We start from the raw sequence: 20,730 nt of genomic DNA on the forward strand, positions 1-20,730 counted from the left end.
ATTTTTTTTTTTTTTTTGAGACAGGATCTCACTATGCAGTCCAGAATGGCCTTGTGTTCATTTTTGTAGTCTCCAGGCTGGTCTGGAACTTGCAGCTATCCTCGTCTCAACCTCCCAGGTGGTCGGATTACAGGCGTGTGGGTTTTTTTATTGTTGTTGTTTGTTTTTGTACTGGAGATTTAACTCGGGACCTTGAACTTGCCAGGCAGGCACTTATGCTACTGAACGATCTCCCTTTTCAATTTTTTCTTTACAGACAAGGACTTGATAAATTGCTAAACTGCCTATGTCCGGCTGGAATTTGTGATCCTCTTGCCTCAGCCGCCCAGAGTAGAGATTGCACACATGCGCCCTGAAGTCCCGCTAGGTATCATGTTTATAATGGAAGTTCTCAATGGGGGGGGGGGGAAGAAAGAAAGAAAGAAAGAAAGAAAGAAAGAAAGAAAGAAAGAAAGAAAGAAACCAAGCAAGCAAGCAAGCAAGCAAGCAAACAAGCAAGCAATCCAGCCTGTTTGGAAGGGTTGGGAGGCTTGCTGGATGTAGAACTTCTTAGCTCTTGCCCCAAAGAGAGAAAATTAGCGGTACTGGCCCTCCTACCTGGCCAGAGAGAATGGGCAGAATCCACCTTCCTTTTATTCTCTCCACCCCACCCTCGCCGATCAAGGACCTCAGCCTGCCCCTTTCCCAACAGAGGTTTCCAGCTGTTGATGCCTGGGTGGACCCGCGGCAAGGAGGAGGAGGAAACTCTCTGTCCCTCCCTCTTTCCCTCCCTCCCTCCTCCTCCTCCCCCTGCCCGGGCTCGGCCTCCCTCGCTTTCTCCTCCGAGGCTGTTGAGCAGTCTAGCAGCTGAGAGCAGCGAGCGCCCTGCTCTAGTCCGGCTTTGGAACTGAAGTGTGTGAACGCTAGTCCTGGGGCCAGGACCCAGGAGCGGCCCGCCGGGATTGAGGCCAGGGCGCCGCGCTGAGTCTCGGAGGCCCCAATTCGGACCGAGAGAAGGGCCGAGCCTGCCGGCCAACCGGGCAGGCGCAGCGTCCGAACGAGTCGGGGCGTAGGATCGCGGAAGGCAGGAGACGGCCGCGAGCCCCGGGCAGAGGGCAGAGTGCAGAGAGCGGCCTGGCGCGGCGGAGGGCGCCGCCCGGCCGGAACCGAGCTCGCCGCGCGGGACGCTAGCCCCTCGCGGACGCAGTTCACCGGTGGCCGGGGGTGCAGGGCGACTCCCCGGCCCACGGCGGGGGGCGTGCCCCCTCCCAGCCCGCCGCCTTGCGCCGCCCGCCCGCCCGCGGGGGCATGTGAGTGGGAAGCCATCTGCCAGCCGCGAGGACCGCACCGGGAGCAGCAGGAGCGCGGAGCCGCGAGCCCGGCACAGAGCCCGGCAGAGTAGTAAGTGCGCCTCTCGTGCGCCCCTTTCCCCGGCCCTCCGAAGTTTGACACTCGCGCCCCCACGTCTCTGGGCACACGCTGGCCCTCTTCGGTTCGAGTTGCCGTCCTTTGCAAAGTTTTCCGAGGAGGAATGGACCCTCACTACCCCTGCAAAGTCTGGCCAGTGGCGGCTCCTTCGGGGCAGACCCCGGTCCTTGTGGAGACAGGCGACAGCCTGAGAGGCCGAGGGTGGTTGTGCGCGCGTGTCTGTGTGCACACCACGCGAGCCGGGCTTCGGGTGTCCTCACCCCGCGCCGGCTTCTCACCGATCTGCCGGGCACTAGGTCTTACTCAGCAGCCTGACTATGCGCCCGGCTTAAGGATTTCCCAGTGGGAATTCTAGGCGACGTTTGCTCACCCCGCGTGGGGCACGGGTGCCCCCGACAAGACGCAGATGTCGGGTGTCGGGGGCAGCCGCGCGCCCCTTCTCCTGATTCCAGGTTCTTTTCCCTGCGGACCAGCCCGGCGCCGCCTCCTGTTTGTTTTCTGCTCGCGCGGCTCGGGTTCCACCCCCACCCCATCCAGCCTGCGGCTCAGCACCCCCACCGCCCACCCTGAGATGTCCGAGGGGAGATTTTTCTACCGATTTTGCGCTGAAGCAAATTTCGCCTAGGGGTAGGGAGATGCACTGGGTTGGGGGACATCGCTCCGTCCCAGCGGCTCGCCATTGTTTTCCCACCCCGCGCGTTCCGTGCGTAAACACGCACACACACACACACACACACACACACGTGTAAGCGCGCGCGCGCGCACGCGCCGCCACTGGCTAGCTGCTTGGGGTCTGGGGCGCGCTGAGATCTCCCCTAGCGGCATGGCCTGGCATTCCGGCTGGAGGTGCCCTGGGGTTTAACTGGGAGGTTAAGAGAGGGGGTTGTCCGAGCGCCCCGGGCGGGGCAGCTGGCCCGGCCTGGGCGGGAAGCGAATTTTGAACTTAAGCCCTGCATCTTCCCAGAGGACCCCTAGGGCTCCGGCCGCGGCTCCCGCCTTGGAGGACTCGCAGCAGCTGCAGGGACTCCGAGGGCGCTTTTGGCAGCAGCCGTCTTGACAGGCAGCGGCTTGGCGGAAGCCGAGGAGTTTTCCTGGGAAGTTTGCTTTAACTCTGTGGGAATTTCCGGGCAGAGTGTCTTGGCGTGGCGAAAGGGTCCGGCTGAAGACTGCCAGGGCCCGGGAAGATTGGGCTGCGGATCGGGTGGAGTTTCCAGGGCCCTGTTTCAATAGTGCTCCCTAAGAAACTGGGGTTCGTTACGCCTGGATCCCTGGACCCTATCGAGGGGCAGTGTGATCTCGGGCGAGTTCTCTTAACTCTTCCGGACTTTCTCCTATGCAAATAGAGTTGTGCTCCTATCTTTTCAGTTGATGTGTGGCTATCGTTTGAAAGATGCTGGTTGGGAAGGCGTGAACTCCAGGAGTCTAGGGACACAGCCTACTAGGACCACTAGTAGCATAGTATAGCTTGATTGTTGAGAGCCGTGGAGCCCGAGTTAGATCCAGGATGCTGCCACTTGTGGTCAGACTTTGAGCAGTTTACTCCAACCCCTATACCTCAGGTTCCTGTTGTAAAATGTACTTAATAGGAACAGAGGCTCAGAACAGTGCTTGACACGTAGCAAGTGCTGAATAAATGTTAGCTGTTGGGGCTAGAGGTGTGTAGTTTGGTGGTAGAACACTTGTCTAGCAACTATTAGGCCCTGGTTTTGTCCTCACTACTGAGTGGGAGGTTAGCTGTTACTGCCATTCCTTCCCCTCTTCTCATTTTTCTTGACAGGGTCTCACTATGCAGTTCAGCCTGGCCTTGAGCTCACTTTGTAGCCCAGGCTGGTCTTGAACTTGCAGCGATCATCCTGCCTCAGCCTCCCAAGTGCTGGGATTACAGGCATGTGCCACCATACTTGGCCTCTTATTATTTTGGCTTCAGGGCTGCGCATGGAACCCAAGGCCTGGGACATACAGGCAGATGTTTTACTGTTGACCTCCACCCCCAAAGGATACTGTTATTATTTAAGTGACCTTGTCCAGAGCCCAAAAGAATGCTCTGAGATTGTGCCCACTTAATTTTAATAATTGTCAACCTTTGGGGAGAGAGAGACTTGGAACTCTTTCCCACCCTTTCTTGATTCTGGCTCCTCAGGTCAAATAGCTTATCCTTTCTACTTTTCGTCAAGATCCATCTTTCTAAGTTTTTTTCTTTTCTTTTCTTCCCCCCTTTCTTTCCTTTACAAATTTTGTGAAAGTCCTTTATCAAACTTCCTCCCCCCATTCTTAAAAGTAGATCTTGGCTCCAGCGTGCTGTCCTTTCCCTGGAGATTGGACCGCAGGAAGGAAGTGTCTCCACGAGGGTGTCCCCTGGATTCCCTCTGCCTGGGCTGCCAGCTCAGGATTGGATGTGCATTTGTGTCTCTGGGGCAGGGTGAATTTCCAGAGAGAGGAGCCCAGGTGTCTGGGGCTCAGGGGAGGCGGCAGGTGGGGCGGGCCTGGCACTCCCTGGGGGAGCTTTGCTCCCTGGGTGGTGTGTATGTTTCCTGCTGTGGGGCTCTCTTGGGAGCCTGGAATAGCCCTGCTACCAGAGCAGGCTGGATTTGGGACTGAGATAATGTGGCTAAAGTGTCATTTCCAACTTTTCCACTAGTAGTTGGAGAATTTTCTAGGAGTTTGAGTTAGGCGTGAGTACCATGCTTGATTCTGAAATTACAGGGCTGTGGTGGGTAGAGGGAGAGCAGAGACATCAGGGACACCTCCCCTCCTTCTCTCCCCCTCAGACCCCCTAACAGCACCACCAAACATGGAGGAAGATGGCCAGGGAGTTGATGCTTGGTGCTTCGGATGCAGCAGGTAGGCAATTTTCAGTGATGAAAAAAGCAGCACTAAAGATACCTTTCATTTCACTCAAACAGAAGCTGACAACAGTAAAGTGCTGGTTATGAGCCACCTTGTGCCAGGCAGTGCATGACAGCTGGACAGGATAAGTAGCACACCTGCCTTCAGAGAAGCTTCCTCCTAGGGCGTTGGTGGGAATCAAGGCAATGCTAGTCTGTGGCACTTGGTGTGTAAGATTTTCAGACATTCTGCAGGGGTGATGGGGTAGGCTGAGGCACAAGTTCTCCTGGCATGGAAGCGGTGGAGACTGTCCTTGGTTGAGGGCAGCTTAGCACAGGTGGGAAGATGAGGGAGCCAGCTGCCAACGGAGATTCCTTCCAGGCTGAGGGAACTGCAAATGTAAAACCCTGAGGCCAGAGCTGTGGCCGGAGGGCAGGACAGACTGGAGCTTGGGCCCTGGGCGCCGGAAAGGAAGGGCTCAGCCTGGCCTTGAGCTCACGGGGCAGGAAAATGATGGGTGAAGGAGGAGAGATGGGCTATTTGCTGTAGGCCCTGTGAATTTTGAATTTACTACTTTTTTGAATTTACTACTCTTTTGAATTTACTACTGTGTGCATCTATAAATTATACTCCCCCCCATGTAGTTAACAGACAACAGCATCTAACCTGGGGAATGTTTATAAAAAGAAGTGAAAAAGAAAAGTAGAATTAGATGGCATAAGTACTGATTTTGTAAAATTAATTATATGTATGCACATGCCCAGCACACACGTGTGTAGAAGTTCAGAAAGATACAATCAAATGGGGTGCTGGACATGTGAATGATTTTTAGCTCTAGAAATCTTCTGTTGGATTTTCCAGTCTTCTATAATGGTCATGAATTACTTTAGTAAGAGAAAAAGTTGTCTGAAAGAGTCTTATGGGGTAGTGGGGAAGAAGAGTCTTGTGTAAGCTACAAGATAGAGAGTAGCTTGAACAGAGAGGAAACATGGATTAGGGTGGGCCAGTGGGAGACAGGTTTTACAGACATTGCTGAGTGTGTTGCACTCCTGCCTGGAGAAGGCTTTCCACCCTAAATCAGGCCTTGTGATGCTTGTCTGCCAGGACCAGGACAGGTGAAGAGCCATTTCTACAGTCAGGTTTCACCTGCAGCTTTACCTCTGTGGTTCTTCTGGGTGAGAAGCGCCCCATCCTGGACATTTTGCTACTTGGACAATGAGCAGGCTCAGAGAAGCATATCATGCAATGAGAAGGACTGAGAACCAGTAGAGATGTTGTTCGCAGGGTAACATCTCAGAGTGGCGTGAAATGGGACAGCAGCAGGAAGTATGCCAGCCGATCCACAGCCACACTCAGTTCAGATGCCCAGGGCTCTGAGGTGTGCTGCTGCTGCCGCCGCCGCCGGGCTAGTGGTTGCTTGAGCTGGGCCTGGCCTTCTGAGGGATGTAGGTGTTCTTGCCCTTCATAGGCCGATAGGCCGCTCTGCTAAGGATTCCTTAGTGCTGGGAGTGCTTTGAGATAGTCCTCATTGGACAGATCCCTGGGCGAGTCTTCAGGAAGCTGACACCACCGGAAAAAGCGGATTCAAAGGCAGCTGTACTCTCCTCCCCTCCCCCACACATTCAGGGGTGAAGCTGTGTTTGAAAAGGGCTCTGTGCTGGGAAGGCCGGCCGGCACACAGTAAATCGTGCTTTGAATGGGAGTTATTTTTGTGCTCAGTGTTTGCTTAAGAGGGCTCGCTCCTGCCTGAACTCGCTGCAGTCCTCACCCTTCGCTAGTCCTCTTCATGGAACCCGGATGTCAGGCAGGGTGGCTGTCACAATGCCTGTCACCAGCTGGAGACCCTAAACCTATGGAGGATCGTGTTCGCATCTCCCTGCCCCCAGTCAGAAGGTGTGCTGTGGATGCTGGTCCTTGTCTGGTGATGCCCTTCCCTTCCTGAGTACTTGGAAGACTTGGGTAGGAGGTTTGCTACTGGCCAGCTTAGCAGGACCACTTCTAACCTCTGCCTGCTCCTCTGACCAGGGGTCGCCATGTTTCTTTTAAAAATACAAACCCTGGGTCACAGCAGCAGAGATATAATAGTTTCTCCTGAGAAGATCTGTTATTTATGCCATGTCCCTGGTCCGAGGAGGCATAGGACACCCCTATCCAGAGCCATAGAGTGTGAAGTCCTCCCCAGCCCCTCCAGGGAAGGGGCTCTGCCTCCACCCACGCTGTCCATAGCCTTGAAGCCACCTCTTTCTACTCTGAGAATATTCTGGGCTGTCCTCTGCTTCGGGACCTTAAAGCTCTTGAGGTCTCCTGCCCACTCCTAGAAAGAATAGACTGGTGTCATCAGGGAGGATCTGTGTGCTCAGAGTTGGGAGACCCGCAGTGGTCAGACCTAGGATTTCTCTTGCCTCGGCCCAGGGCCATGTCCGGTGAACCTGAGATCCAGCCACAGCCCAGGTTGTGCCATGTGGGCGTGGAATCCCTGAGTGCCAGGTGGGCATGTGGGTCAGGCTGGGAGAGGAGCTGAGGTTTGTACTCATATGTTGAAGATTCCAAGCATGGGTGTTTGGTAGGGAGAGATGCATATGGGGTAGTAGAGGAGAGGAAGGGAGAAGCGAAGACCTTGTTGCTCCGTTACTTTTTGTATCACTAGCACTCAGTCCCCAGGCCCTTTCTGTCTCTGACAGCAGTAAGTCTTCAAATCTGGCATTCAGTTCTTTGGATAAGAATGGCTTTTGGACTTCCCCCCATCCTTACCCACTCTGTCCCAGGCTCCCCCCAGCGGTGGCCTTAGCATTTAAATGGCCTTGGCACAAAGCCCTGAGAGCTGTCCCTGGGATTGGACTGGGGGAGGGGTATTAGTGTTACCCCCCACGCTGTTTCCCTGTCTTTTGGGGACAGACCTAAGATAGGGTTCAGTGTTTTGACTGAAGAGGAGGAGGAGGAGGAATAGAGGCCCCTGCTGGGTAGTGTCCCCTGGCACCCTTCCCCCAGGGTTTGATCTGCAGTCCCTGCAGACCTGGGCTCCCTGGGGACCTGCCCTCAGTGACCAGACTGTTCTCCCCTCGACCTCACCTCCCAGACTCCACCCCCCATAGGAATGTGCAGCCTGTGGAACAGGTCCCAGGGACCGCCTCTGCCCCAGGCCTTTCTGACTGGGCCTGCGCCCTGGGGGTCCAAGTGTGATGGAGGAGGAGCCATTAACCCAGGGCTGCCCTTCTGAGTCCAGGCTGAGGGCAGGTGGTTAGAGGCCAGAGCTCCAGCAGGCAGGTTGGCCCAACAGAGGCAAGCGTTCCTGACTAACTTTTTTAAAAAATTGTGGCTCATATTTATTTTATTTCTATAGTTTCTGGAAGCAAGACGTCAGTGTGTGTTAACTTTTGTGATCAGAGTGAAAAGGATTTAGAATATATTAACAGTATCAACAGTGAAACTGGAAAAGACATGGATGTTTTTCCATGGAAGACCAAGAGTTGGGCTGGACTGTGCCTGTAGGGCGTGGAAGGAGGGTCCCTGGCAGGAAGAGCACGAAGCCACAAGTGACTCAGGACTAGTGCTCTCACCACGACAGTCGAGGCCCTAGCCTTGGCTCTGGTACACTTGGCGCCTGGAGAGGCCAGAGCGAGGGAGCCTTGGCTTGAGCTGCCCTCCCACGGACTCAGAAGAGGGCAGCGCGGAGGGCACAGGCCATTCAGTGCCAGGCCCAGCCCCTGGAGGATAGGGTTCTCCGCCCTTCCCTAGCGGTAGGCCAAGTGGGGGTAGGGTCGGGTTGGGTGGGGAATGGGAAAGGAGGTTGGTGGGAAGGGCTTGAAGGTGGCCTGGCAGGTAAGGCAGGGCAAGTTGGGCGTGGCCTGGGCCTGACTCTGTGAGTGCTGAAAGCTCCCACCCTTTCTTCCACTTGCCAGGCTCCCCTTTTCTTGGTTGGAGAGCATGTGTGCTGTGCTCTAAACACCTAAGCTGCCTCCTCTGGGCCCCAGGCCCAGCCTCAGCTCCAGGCAGATAGGAGCACTTTTAAGAAGGAAGGGTTGGGGCTGGGGAGATAGCTCAATAGAATAAGTGCTTGCCTGGCAAGCACAGGGTCCTGAGTTCAATCCCTGTTATCACCAAAAAAGAAGAAAAAAAAAAAAAGAAGGAAGGGTGGAGGCTGTGGGAGCCCAGCACAGGGCCCACATAGTAGCAGGTTGCCTTCTGGGTCCCCTTGTTGTACTTAACCCCCTGAGCTCTTGTTCTGCAAGCGGATTGATATTTTAATCTCCTTTTGCCTGGGGGAGCAGTGGAACCCACATCCCCATCCAAGAAGTGGTGGGGAGCTCAGAAAGAGAAGCAGCAGGTAGAGGTTACCAGTAGTACAGTCGAGCTGGCGCCCTTGCTGGGGTTGGTAGGGCAGGAGGGGCAGGCCTGTCTTCTTACTTGGGGTGGAGGGCTCAGCCTCTATGAAGAATTTCCTTAGTCTGCAAACTCCAGGGGGCAGAGCCAGGAAAGGGGTCAGAGGATAGGGTCGCGGGTCCTGTCCTGCCTTCCTGAGAGGCAGGTAGCAGGAGAGCTAGTGAATGAGGAGGCTCTTAAGAGTCGTGTGGGCCATGGTCTATACAGCAGTGCACGACGGCCCCGTGGAATTGGCGCAGAGCAAATGAACCTTGCCCTTCTAAGGTTTGCCCTCCCTTGGAGCCTATGTTCTTTAGAGTGGTGCCCACAAATGGGAAATGATCTTGGCTACTTGTGTTACCCTTTTCTGGGGGCTAATAGCCACAGAACTGCATGATCAGAATTGAAGGGCTTGTATTTGACAGCTCATTTATTTATTTACTTAGGTTTGTGAGACAAGGTCATACTACACAGTCCAGGCTGGTCTTGAACTCACTATGTAACCTAGGCTGGCCTCTAACTCACAGGAATTTTCCTGCCTCAGCCTCCCAAGTGCTGGGATTGCAACACTGAATCCTGTTTGGCAGTTTGAGGGGGAGGGGCTCTGTGGAGGTGGATGGACAGTCACCAGCCCAGTGTTTTGTTTTGTTTTTTACCAGCCCAGTGTTGAGTCAAGGTCCCATATGGCTAATTGGCCACAAGCGTAAGTGACCACCTGCTTCCTGGCTCTAGGGTGATTGGGTTTAGGAGTCCGCTGATGGGGCCAAGAAGCCTAAGACAAATGAAGAAGGGGATTCCTTTCTTAGTTCCCAGCAACACCTCCACCTCAGGCCCTGTGGTGGTGTGTCCCTCACTCAACCCACAAGGTCATCTTCATATCTGTGTCCTCTTTCCCATCATCAACACTGCCCGCCCCTTGTCTCACATAGGGCATCTTGGCTCTGTGGTCTCTGCGGGAATAAGTGACTGGTCAGATTTAAGCAATGGACCTTCTTGGGGCTGCCTCCAGGAGCACCTTCACCTCTTAACCAGCCATGGGGCCTCGCTAACCCAAAGGTGATCTTAAAATGGGACCTTGCGGTGGGGATAGAGTAGATGCTTGGGCCTGTGTGGCCTTGTTTGCTCACAGCCAGCCCCGCAGCCTGCCCTGCAACCCTGTGGGGACAGGGTCAGGGGGCAAACCCATGCAGGGAGGCGCAGGGGGCATTGGGAGCATCCCAAAGGGGCCCCCAGAGCCCTGTTAGGCTGGAGGAGACCAAACCGGGGGAAAGAAGGACAAATGGACAGGACCCCCTCTCCCATCTCCGGGGACTCTACCTGCATCTCCAAGGGCAGGTCAGATAGGACCCTGGTGCATCATAACTATGGGGCAGGCAGGTGGTGGGATCCCAAGACGAGGCTGGAGTGGAGGCCTGGGTTTTGCTGTGCTCTCACATACAGGGGGTGGTGGCGGTGGAAGCTGCTGGTGATGCAGCACTGTGGGTCCCAGCAGGACAGGGGTACATCTCATGCGTCTCCACAGCTGCCAGGAGATTGGAACCCCAAACCTCTCCTGGGCAGCACAGTAGGAGGTGGGGTATAGGACTGCCCAGGCCAACTGCACATAGCCAGGCTGGCATGAAATGTCCTCTCTGCTTCTCGCCTCTGGCTGTCCTTCTCTCTTCTCCTGAAAATCAACAAGTGTGTGAGCAGTGGGGTGATTGTGCTTGGCTGGTGGCCTCCAGGGCTGCCAGGACCAGGCAGGTGCTGGCAGGGCCACCCGAGCCCCACACTGGGTGCAGGCTTGCCTGGCTGCCAGGGCTGCAGGGTAAACAAGGCCGCATACAGGGAGCAGGGAGGGAGGCCAGGGCCAGCAGGGGGGAGAACAGGTGTCTCAGGAGCCTGCAGACACAAAGGACTTCTTGTCTCTTCCTCCTGGCCACAGGGAGCAGCCTGCCCCTCCCTCCTTTCAGGCCCTGCCCAGTGCCCCAGACAGGGCAGCCAGGGGTGCTGTCTTGCAGCCCCCACCAGGAATCTTGGCCTTGCTGGAGGAGTAAGAGCAGGCAGTGCACTAGCTGCAGAAGCAGGACATCCGCTGCCGAGCAAGTCCACCAGCCCTCAGTCTCCTCGCTGGTTATTTAGCTCTGCCTGGGGACTCATGCCAGAGAAGAGATGGAAGGGTGCTGTGCAGAGGTCCTGGAGCTCTGGGAGGGCGAAGGTGCTGGGTTGTAGGGAGTGATGGGAACAGAGGTGGAGTGCAGGGAGACCTGTGGGCTAGCGGTCACCCAAGTTTAGCCACACCCTCCTCCTCCTCCTTTACCTATTTATGAAACAAACCTCTACTGAGTGCCTTCCTGTTATGGTTTGTGTCTAGTTGTCCCCCCAAAGCCTCATGCAGTCATGGGGTGAGGACTTGTAGAGTTTGTGTTAGCTCATGATCCACTGGGATTATGTGTGATCCAAGGCTGGGATTATGGGTTTTAGTACTGCTGGGATTACCCATAGGTGGGTAAGTACTGGGAAGTACCCATAGGTGTGAGTACTTCCCCTACCCTGGGGCAGGTAATTTGCATTACAATGTAAGGTGGGAAGAGAAGCTAGCTGCTTGAGCTGCTGCTACCCCTCCCTTGTTCTCTTGCTCTTTGCCACCACCCTGAAAGGTTGCTTTCTGCTATGTGCTGCTCTGCCTTGGACCCAGCTGAGTATGAACTGAAACCTCCAGTAATTGTGAGCTAAATAAACCTTTCCTTCCTTCATTTTGAGAGTCGGGTATTTGTCCCAGCAACGAGAGAAGAGTAACTAAGACACTTCCCTGTGCCAGGCACCGCACTAGGGATGGGGTGGCAGTGGGGAATGATACAATACCAGCAAAGACAGACAGCCCTGGACCCAGGCTACCCATGTGATCTTGGGTGAGGCGTTAAGCACTCTTGCGTCCCAATTTCCTCATCTGTAAAACAGGCATATAAGCTCAGTAGAATAAGCGCTTGCCTGGCAAGTGCAAGGTCCTGAGTTCAATCTCTGGTACCATAGAAAAACAAACAAAACAAAACAAAAAAAACAGGTGAGCTAATAAAATAGTAGAACCTGCCTTGTGCTTGTGCGTGGTTGTGATGGTTGGGTCTGTGAAGAGATGTACAGCAGGGCCAGGCATCTAGAAAGGGCTGCAGAAAAGATGCTTATTAATACACATACCTGTCCCTGACAACTGGGTCTCCAGGCCACCCAGAGCCTGACAGGTAGACAAGGAGACAAACAATTGCAACTCAGGAAAGCAGTACAGACCAGTGAGGCTTTCCTGAAGGGATACTAACCCTTCTAGGGTTGCTGCAGGGAGAGCTGTGAAGGAGGGGTCTTTTTAAAAATTTTATTTATTTATTTATGTGTGTGTGTGTGTGTGTGTGGCCAGCTCAGCCCACCAGGGGGAGGGGCTGGCTGGCATGTGGTGCTGGGGGATTGAACCGTGGTCCCTGTGCTTTGCTAAGCTTGTTCTAAGTAGGTGCTTTAGACCACTGAGCCATCTCACCAGCCCTTTTTTTTGTCTTTTTGAGACGATGTAGCGATGCAGTTAAGGCTGGCCTTGGGCTCACTGTGTGGCCCAGGCAGGTCTCAAACTTGAAATCATCCTCCTGCTTCAGCCTCCCGAGTGTTGGGATTACAGGCATGTACCACCACACCCAGCTCAAAGAGGAGTCATTTAAGGTGGCTTTTGTGCCAGGTTGCAGGAGTTTGCTGCTCAGGAATGTGGACAGGGCCTTCCAGACAGGAGCCCAGAGGTGTGAGCGAGCCTGGAGGGGACAGAGGCTAGAGAGGTGGACTAGGCTGGCTGCACTGTGAGGGAGGGAGTTTGGGTGCAGTCCCCGCTGTCTTCAGCTCTTCTTGGTCAGGTGCAGTTTGCGTTGTCCCTTGGAATCTTCCTCCAGCCTCCTCACTCTACTCCATGATAAGTAACTTTGGATTTGGAGCTTCTAGATTTGAGATCTTGATACTGGGCCACTGCCTGATTACTCAGAGCTGGATTTTCCTCATCCTCAGAGGGGTGATGGTATTTCCCTGTGGCAGAGTGCCCTGAAGATTGGAGGAAGCCACGTGTGGTACATGCCTGCGATCCTAGCACTCTGGGAGGCTGAGTCAAGAGGATCATAAGTTTGCGCCTACCTGGGGCAACTTGGTAACTTTGTGAGACCCTGTCTAAGAAAACAACAACAAAAAAGAAAAATTATTGGGGATGTAGCTCATTGTGAAGATCCTGGGTTTAATTTCCAGTACTAGGGGGTGGGGGTTAAATCAATTAGAGGAATATTTATTTATTTATTTATTTATTAACAGACCTGGGATTGAACTCAGGCCCTTGCACATGCCAGGGGAACGCTTATTCTGCTGAGCCATCTCCCCGGCCCTAGAGGAAATCTCTCTTTTTTTCTCTTTCTTTCTTTCTTTCTTTTTTTTTTTTTTTTTTTTTTTTTTTGGTGGAACAGGGGATTGATTTCAGGCCCTTGTGCTTGCCAGGGAAGCGCTCATTAAACTGAGCCATCTCCCAGACCCCGAGGGAATCTCTTGACTTCTCCTGATAGCTGTGTTGTTGGTGCCATGTGTGACTGAGGCCCGAGTGCGGCCTCTGCTGCTGTTGCCATGTGTGCCCTCAAGTCCAACACTGAGCCTCCGGGAACCTCACCCCCACTCTGAAAGGTACACAGGGCATGTGGAGCCCTCCTGAGGTCAGAGGGGCATGCCGGGAGCAGAGGAGGGTGGTGATACCACCCTGGCATTCTGCAGCATCACAGCCTCTGGATCCTGCCCTCCACAGTGTGAGGCCTCTTTCACTTTGGGAGGGGAGAAAGCTTCCCCCTGGCTCTCCTTATAGGTCAGGAAGTTGGTGTTCTGGGAGTTGTCCAGGTGGTGTAGGGTTTCATCCTGGGTATGGAGAAATTAGGCTGGTCCTTGTGGCATATCTAACCTTTGTGTGAGAAGCCACTCAGACTGTGCTTTGAGGTCTCCTGGCCTCCTGCCCTGGTGTCTTTTTTTTTTTTTTTAATTTTTTAAAAATTTTTTTTAAAAATTTTTATTTATGTGTGTGTGTGTGTGTGTGGCCAGCTCAGCCCACCAGGGGGCGGGGCTGGCTGGCATGTGGTGCTGGGGGATTGAACTGTGGTCCCTGTGCTTTGCTGAGCTTGTTCTAAGTAGGTGCTTTAGACCACTGAGCCATCTCACCAGCCCCAAAGGAATAAGGGTTTTTTTTTTTTTTTTTTTAACTCCTCGAATGCCTTCAGGGCACTTTTGGCTGGTTGGAGTGTTGTGGGGATCGAACTAGAGCAACCAGAGGCTGACAGCTTTGTGGAAGCAGTCACTTAAAGAACTGAGCTAGGCCCAGGTCCACTGCCCTGGCGTCTTGCCCTTGGTTTTAAGGAACTGGTGCTGGGAAGGGCTGGGAGCTCAGAGGCTTGTCTGGATCCCTCTGGGTCTTCATACAACACAGAAAGCCCAGCCCAAAAAGCCAGGTCTGGAAGGATGTTTGTCCAGCAGGGGCCACCCTACTTCTTTTTTTTTCATCTTTTCTTTATTTATTTGGTCTTGCTACGCAGCTCTGACTGCTCGTGATCGTCCTGCCTCAGCCTCTCCGGAACTGGGATTGCAGGCCTGTGCCACAACTCCTGGTTTCCGCTGTGCGCACACGGGGGTGGGGGTGAGGGACCCTTCTTGCCAGTGTGGCTGTGCCTGTGGACACACTGCTTTCCCTCTTGGACACTGCTCTGGGTTCCTGTGGTCAGGTGGCTTTGCAGGTACTCTGGAAAGTGTACAGGTAACAGACAGGGAGAGAAAAAGAAAAAAAAAAAAGACACAGGGAGAGGAGGAAGAGCAATGGAGGCCACTTGGATTCCTCCAGGAAACACGTCCATGTGGACATGCCATTGTCTCTAACCAGTGCACTCGGCGAAGATTGGAATCTACCTTCAGGCATATTAGGGTTTGTCATTTATCAGTCTTTTCCCAAGATAACTGCTTCTGGCTTTTTGTTTCTGTCCCACTCACAACCTGTGACATCATCTTAGGTGATGGAATGAAACTAGTCAAATTGGGTTTGGCATTGATCTGGTCTCCCTAGGGCTAGCAGAGGGCTGCACCAGCCACAACGCTGATTCTGCTGTGCAGGAGTTCACAACCCCAAACCACCCACGAGCCGGCCCTGTCCCAGCAGCCACCTCTTCACCCCTGTCGGGTCAGGCACCCTCTGGAGCTTGGCACTCAGCAGGTGCTTGGGGAAAGCGAGGCTACAGCCACACTGGAGAGGGCATTGTTGGAGACATACAGGGGAAGACCTGCGAGGTGGAGAAGGGAGCCTCTGGGGTGCTGAGGGGGCGGGGAAAATGAGTTTCCCTTCCAGTGTCTGGCCAGAGGAGGCATTTCTTTCTCTCCTGGGCCCTGCAGGAACTAGTGTTGAGGATGAGCAAGACGGAAAGGAAGAGGCCCATTATTTTGTTTTTCAGATTGAGAGCCTGTTATTAGCAATTTATTACATCCGGGTCTGCAGCCAAGCACATTCTGTTTTCTAGTGTTGGGGAGAGACTCTTGGGGGCTCAGGGCAAGAGCCTGGACCGGAAGGAGGCCTGGCCTAACAGTTTTATGACTGATAGTGCAGCGTCTTGGCTCTGCAAGGGGACAGTTGAATAGTTCAACAGGACCAGTCCTGTGTGGGGTGGCACCTTCTGGGTGAAAAAATACTCCCAAGGGGAACCCCAAGTCCCCTGCAAGCCGAGTGAGTGGGCTCCAAACACACACACACACACACACACACACACACACACTCACTCACTCACACTCACACTCGGCTGGCCTTGGGCTTCAGATTTCTCTGTGTGAAATGGGATCAAAGCCATGCAGAAAGACCTCCTGGTAAGGAAAAGGAGAGCACAGGTGTATGGGAGAACCTTGGAAGAGGGAAAGCAAGCAAGATGGCCACTCTCGTGGAAAGAACAGCGCATGAGCGAAACAGCCCCTTCTTGGAAATTGCTGAGCTGGTGGAATATCGGTGGGTTGCTGCGAGATCCGGGGTGGCAGATAGACTCTGTGGTGTCAGGGCCGTGTGTGCGGGTGGTTGTGTAGGAGTCCCGGAAGAGAATGGAGAAGGCAGGGCCAGCGCCCCAGGCGCCCCTTCCTCCCAGCTGGCCTTTGTCCCCGTACTTCCCGAGGTGTATCTCTGGCCCCCACTCCTGGAGGCAAGTCTCCTTCCTCCATCCACCCTACAGGTAAGTTGGTCTTCTTTCCTTGTTTCTCCTTGTTCTCCTCCCAGCTGTTTGGCTGTGAGGCCAAGTGGCCATGCCACCTTCTTCAGGGGTTGGCATCCCCCAGGAGGTCATGGTGCTAACAGGAGGGAACTCTGGTGGAGTTCCTCAAGGTGAGATACAGTGGTGCCTGGTGCCCTGAGGAAGCACGGGTGCTCCGGGGAGAATGAGCCACACAAATGATGGTTGTATGCAACTGGGCCACATCTCCAAGTTTCGTGCCACCCAGATGTTATCAAAGGTCAGGTTCTCTGTGGGCTGAGAGGTCCAGTGGACTCTGGGAAGGTCAGTGCTGGGTGGCTGGGGAGCAGAGCCTGGTTTCCAGCTCTTGAGTTTGGAGCTAGCAAGCGGCCATTGTGCCCTTAGGCTGCTCGCTCATCCTCTTCTCTGGGTTCACTGCCTATATCCTTGGCTACCTCAGGGATCTTGCCAGGGGTCATGGGAGTGGGGGACAGGACTGGATTCAATTAAATGTGTGTGGATCACAGACCTGAGCCCCTGGTGGCGATCTGCGTGTTCTGCGAAGGTGGGCATCTGTAGAACACCCCTGGGCCTGATGCAGAGGGAGCGAGCATGACTGAGCTCCCAGCCCAGGGGCTGAAGAGGGTACCCTGTTGGGGTAAGGTGACACAGACTCCACTTGGACTGCAGTTCGGTGCAGACCACAGGCCCTGCAGGAACCTTGGACACAGCCCAGGAAGCTGGGATCTTGTTGACAATGCGGCTCCACGGAACTTTCAGAATGGATGGTGCACTCATTCAAGCCGCAGTGCTTGTCACTGTCTATGAAAAATCCCCTACAGAACCCTGTTCTTTTCCGTTCCATTCAGAGGCATTTTTGCTGCCTTTCAATGGTGCCGGACCACCTCCTAACAGTCAGGTTAGTGGGTTCCCGGGTGTGGAGATACAGCCGACAGCCCTGAAAGCCACGTTGCTTTCTCCTCTCTGCCATGACCCACATTGCCCATGGCTTGAGTCACAGGGCCCAGTGAGAGTGTGACCCTCTCCTGGGGAATCCAGCCTGTGCAGTTGCTGGTGAATGGGCGAACTTTCATGGTTCAGCAGTGATCTCTAGATGTCTTTGTGAAAGGTAGCAGTTGGGTATGTTTTTGAATGTGTGAGATCCCTGTAAGCTGTGTCATTACATGAAAGGCACTGGGGCAGAGGAACTGGGCCAGAGCCTACGAAGCCGTGCTCTGCCTGGGACAAAGCCCCCGGGGTGGCCAGACTGGGCACAGAGTGGAGGTTGCTGAGGCTTGCGTCCTGGCTCTCCTGAACTCTCGTGAAGCCTGGTTGCTTCTCCAAAGTGGGGAAAGTCCTCCTGCCAGCAGGGTGGTGGAGTGCAGGTGGGTGGGGATGGTGGCGCTCTCCTGGGTGCAGCCCCTCCTTGGGCACCTCTGTGGAATCTGGAGAAGGTGGAGAGACCTCCCCTGGGGGCATATGGCCTGACATGGCCAGCTAGGGCACCCCTGACCTCAGCGTTTACTCCTTTGCTTGCCACAGGCAGATGCACTCTGCAGCCCTGGCTGAGTTCCTGAGCCCCTCGCCTCAGCTTCATCACTGTCAGAGGCTGCTGCTGGTAGCTAGTGTCCCCCGCAAGCTGTTTGTTCCCTGGTCACTGTCACTGGAGTTACCATTTCCCTCAAACCAAGGAGAATGCTGCTAGCCTAAATGCCCAGCCCGTGGAGCAGGGCTGGCAGGCAGGGTGGGGATGGCTGGGGTGTGGACCTTGTCATGCTAGTCCCAGGACAAAGCCAAGAAAAGGGAAGGAGCTGTCACTTGCCAGCTGCAGGCAGGGCGTTGCCAGGTGTGACATGACAGAAATGACAGTCTGCCTCAGAGCACCCTGCCTTTCCTGTCCACCCTACACTGTGGGCAGGAGAGGGACAGTTCTCTTACAAGGAGACCGTGAGTTTTGTGTAACTGACAGTATTCATATGTAGCTGGGATCGCTTTGACCCATGAAAGGACCACATTTGTAAAAGCCATCTGCTAGGTTGTGTGTTTTCATAATTCATAATAACAAACTAACCTTTGGACTTGGTGCTGGGGCAGCTGCCTCCAGGAGGCTGGCAGGAAGTGGAGGCGTTGGGGGTGTGTGGGCTGCCTTCCCCTACTGCAGGACCTTCCTCAGGCCTGCTGTTTTCCCGGGGAAACAGGCCCCCAGGTGGAGAGGGTCGCTGGGGCTTGGACTTGGGAAAACTCAGAGCTTCTCCCCAGAGATGTTTGTGCTGCAGCTTCGAACTTGGGGCCAGACAGTTCTTGAGTTGGATTTCACCACTGCCTCTTAGGTTTAGTTTCCTTATCTGTAACATCAGTTTTGCTGCTGGGAGAATACCTGGGAAGAACTCAGTTTGTGATCCTTCAGGTTGACAAGGAGCATCTGTACATGCTGCCCTGGGCTACAGCCTGAAGCTGGAAATCAAGGGCTTAGCAACACCCTTATTTCCACAGCATTAAAGGGCCAGATGCCCTCCTACACGTGTAATTTTAATCTCTGGGAGAAGAAGTAATAATTCACACACTGCAGATTGAAAGACTGAGACCTGAAAAGTTTGTCGCGGGCCCCTCAGTGACTTAAAGGTTTCCAGATCCTTCACATGTGCATAGTGCTTCATAAGCCATCAGGGGCATCAAGTGCTTGACACACTGATATAATTGTACTGAGGCCCCTCATGGTCTGGGTGCTGTGTGTGTGTGTGTGTGTGTGTGTGTTCTCCCATTTTACGGAGAGCAAAGCAGAGAGGCTCAGAGATTGGCCTAGGTTTGCACTCAAGAGTTTGTGGCAGAGTGCAACCCTTCTGCTCTCCATGGCCCTCAGAATTCTCACCGTGGCCCTTCTAGATCCTCTGAGGAGACGATCGTTCGGAACAGACAGGTCTGCTAGGGTGGACAGTGGAGAGCCGGAAGGGAGAGAGTTAAATTCTTCCTCTTTGCAGGGCTGGTTTTGTGCTGGGAGCCTCCAGTGACCCTGTCACTGACCCCTTCTCCTGGGTCAGGGCTGCAAGCTGTGGGGGTGGGGATGGGGAAGTACACCATGAACCTAGTAGCCCAGTGGGGGCAGCGAGGGCCTGGGGAGTGAGGGCTGGCAGGCTTGTCTCTCACCTCTGTGGACTCAGATGAACAGACTCCGGTTGCCTTTCCAGTCTCTGTAGAAACCCTTGGGGTCCCTTGGGCCGTGATGCCAACCTCCTGGCCACACTAGGTCATCTAGGCACAGAGCATAGTCCCTGTGGTACCTCCCTGGTTAAGTGGGAACAGAGATTGCTTTTACCAGAAAAGCATCAAGCGGAGAATTCAAAAACAAAAACATCAAATGGACCTTAGGGCTACTAGGGCTTTGGGGCCAGCCTGTCCTTCCCCATGGAGGAGAAGGATGTCTGTGACCTCGTGGGTTATTCTCTGCGAACCAGGCAGACTGTGTGGTTCCCATCCTCCTGCTCCCCTGGTGGCCTCCACCGTCCTCTCCCACTGCTGCCTTTTGATAGCACAGGCCTGCCGGTGTCCTTGTGCAGCCTATAGACCACTGTGTCCAGATGGGTAGGACTCCTGAGTGAGCTGACTCCACAGCCAGACTGCCCTGGAAATGAGGCCTTTTGCTGGCCTTGAAGCCACTACCCTCAGAGAAACCTTCAAATAGAGGGTTTGTAGGAAAGCTGAGGGACTCACTTTAGGGGAAAACTAAATCTTCAGTATCCCCAGCTAGCTCCCTTTCACCCCATCCCTTGACTCTCTCCTGAAGAATCCTGATCACACCCAGTCTGGCATTGCAGATGGAAGCCTTTAATAGCTCCCAGAGTGAGGGGAGACCTAGCTGATGGGACAGGTCTGGCCCCCACTGGCTTTCTAGACACTTTAGTTAGTGACACTAATCAGGGCCTTGTGAGCGGGTCTCAGGCCTTTGCCCTCCCTCTCGGCCCCACCTGAAGGCTGCCGTTCTCTACAGCTGTGTTTATGGTCTCACCTCAGCCTACCTGCAGGTTAAATGCACCGTGAAAGTGTTAATTATTAGCAGTATCTCGCTCTGTATTTTTTTTTAAATTTTATTTATTTGTGTGTGTGTGTGTGTGTGTGTGTGTGTGGCCAGCTTAGCCCACCAGGGGGCAGGGCTGGCTGGCATGTGGTGCTGGGGGATCGAACCGCGGTCCCTGTGCTTTGCTAAGCTTGTTCTAAGTAGATGCTTTAGACCACTGAGCCATCTCACCAGCCCCTCGCTCTGTATTTTTAAACATTGTCTTAACATATATGTAGCACATTTACTGTTTTAGTAATTTTAAAGTGTGCAGTCCAGAGCATTCACTGTTAGACAACCATCACCACCCCCATTCACAGGATTTATCTGTTATTCTACACTGACACTTGTCCCCATTAAACAACTCTGTTCCTCCCTCCTCCCAGGCAGGCCCTGGATACTCTATTCTTCTTTCTGTTCCTATGAATTTAATTATTCTAAGTACATCACGTAAGTAGAATCAGCTGGTATTTGTCCCCCACGACTGGCTTATTTCACTTAGCATATTTTCAAAGTTCACCCACGTTGTAACATGTGTCAAGATTTGTTGGGCCGGGGAGATGGATCAGTAGAATAAGCGCATGCCAGCAAGTGCAAGGGCCTGTGTTCAATCCCTGGTTCTGCCAAAAAAAAAAAGAAAAAGAAAAAAAAAGATTTGTTTCCTTTGAGCTGTATGCACGCTTGTAGTCCCAGCAGTGTTGGAGGCTGAGGCAGGAGGATTGCCTGTGTGACATGGCAAAGCCCTGTTTCAAAATAAAAAAAAATAAAAAGGGCTGAGGATGTAGCACAAAGTCAAGGCCCTGGATTCTATTGCCAGTAAATCCCTCCAATCTGCCTTTTTAAGGCTGACAGGCTAATAATCTGTCC

General features: G+C 53.8%; 1 protein-coding gene across 3 annotated transcripts in view; it reads left to right on the forward strand.

The window, feature by feature from the left end:
• Nucleotides 1-828: 828 nt before the first annotated feature.
• Nucleotides 829-20,730, forward strand: part of Sox13 (SRY-box 13) — a 44,791-nt gene continuing 24,889 nt past the window's right edge. For 2 of the 3 annotated variants that reach the window (XM_023708200.1, XM_004625389.2), the window contains exons 1-2: nt 829-1,380; nt 4,176-4,248. In XM_023708200.1, the coding sequence (XP_023563968.1) occupies nt 4,199-4,248 (50 nt within the window). In that variant the 5' untranslated portion in view covers nt 829-1,380; nt 4,176-4,198. The remainder of the gene's footprint in view (nt 1,381-4,175; nt 4,249-20,730) is intronic. The other variant, XM_004625388.2, reaches the window with a different exon arrangement.

This window comes from Octodon degus, unplaced genomic scaffold (genome assembly GCF_000260255.1).
Source record: "Octodon degus isolate 3935 unplaced genomic scaffold, OctDeg1.0 scaffold00009, whole genome shotgun sequence".
Classification (NCBI taxonomy): domain Eukaryota; kingdom Metazoa; phylum Chordata; class Mammalia; order Rodentia; family Octodontidae; genus Octodon; species Octodon degus.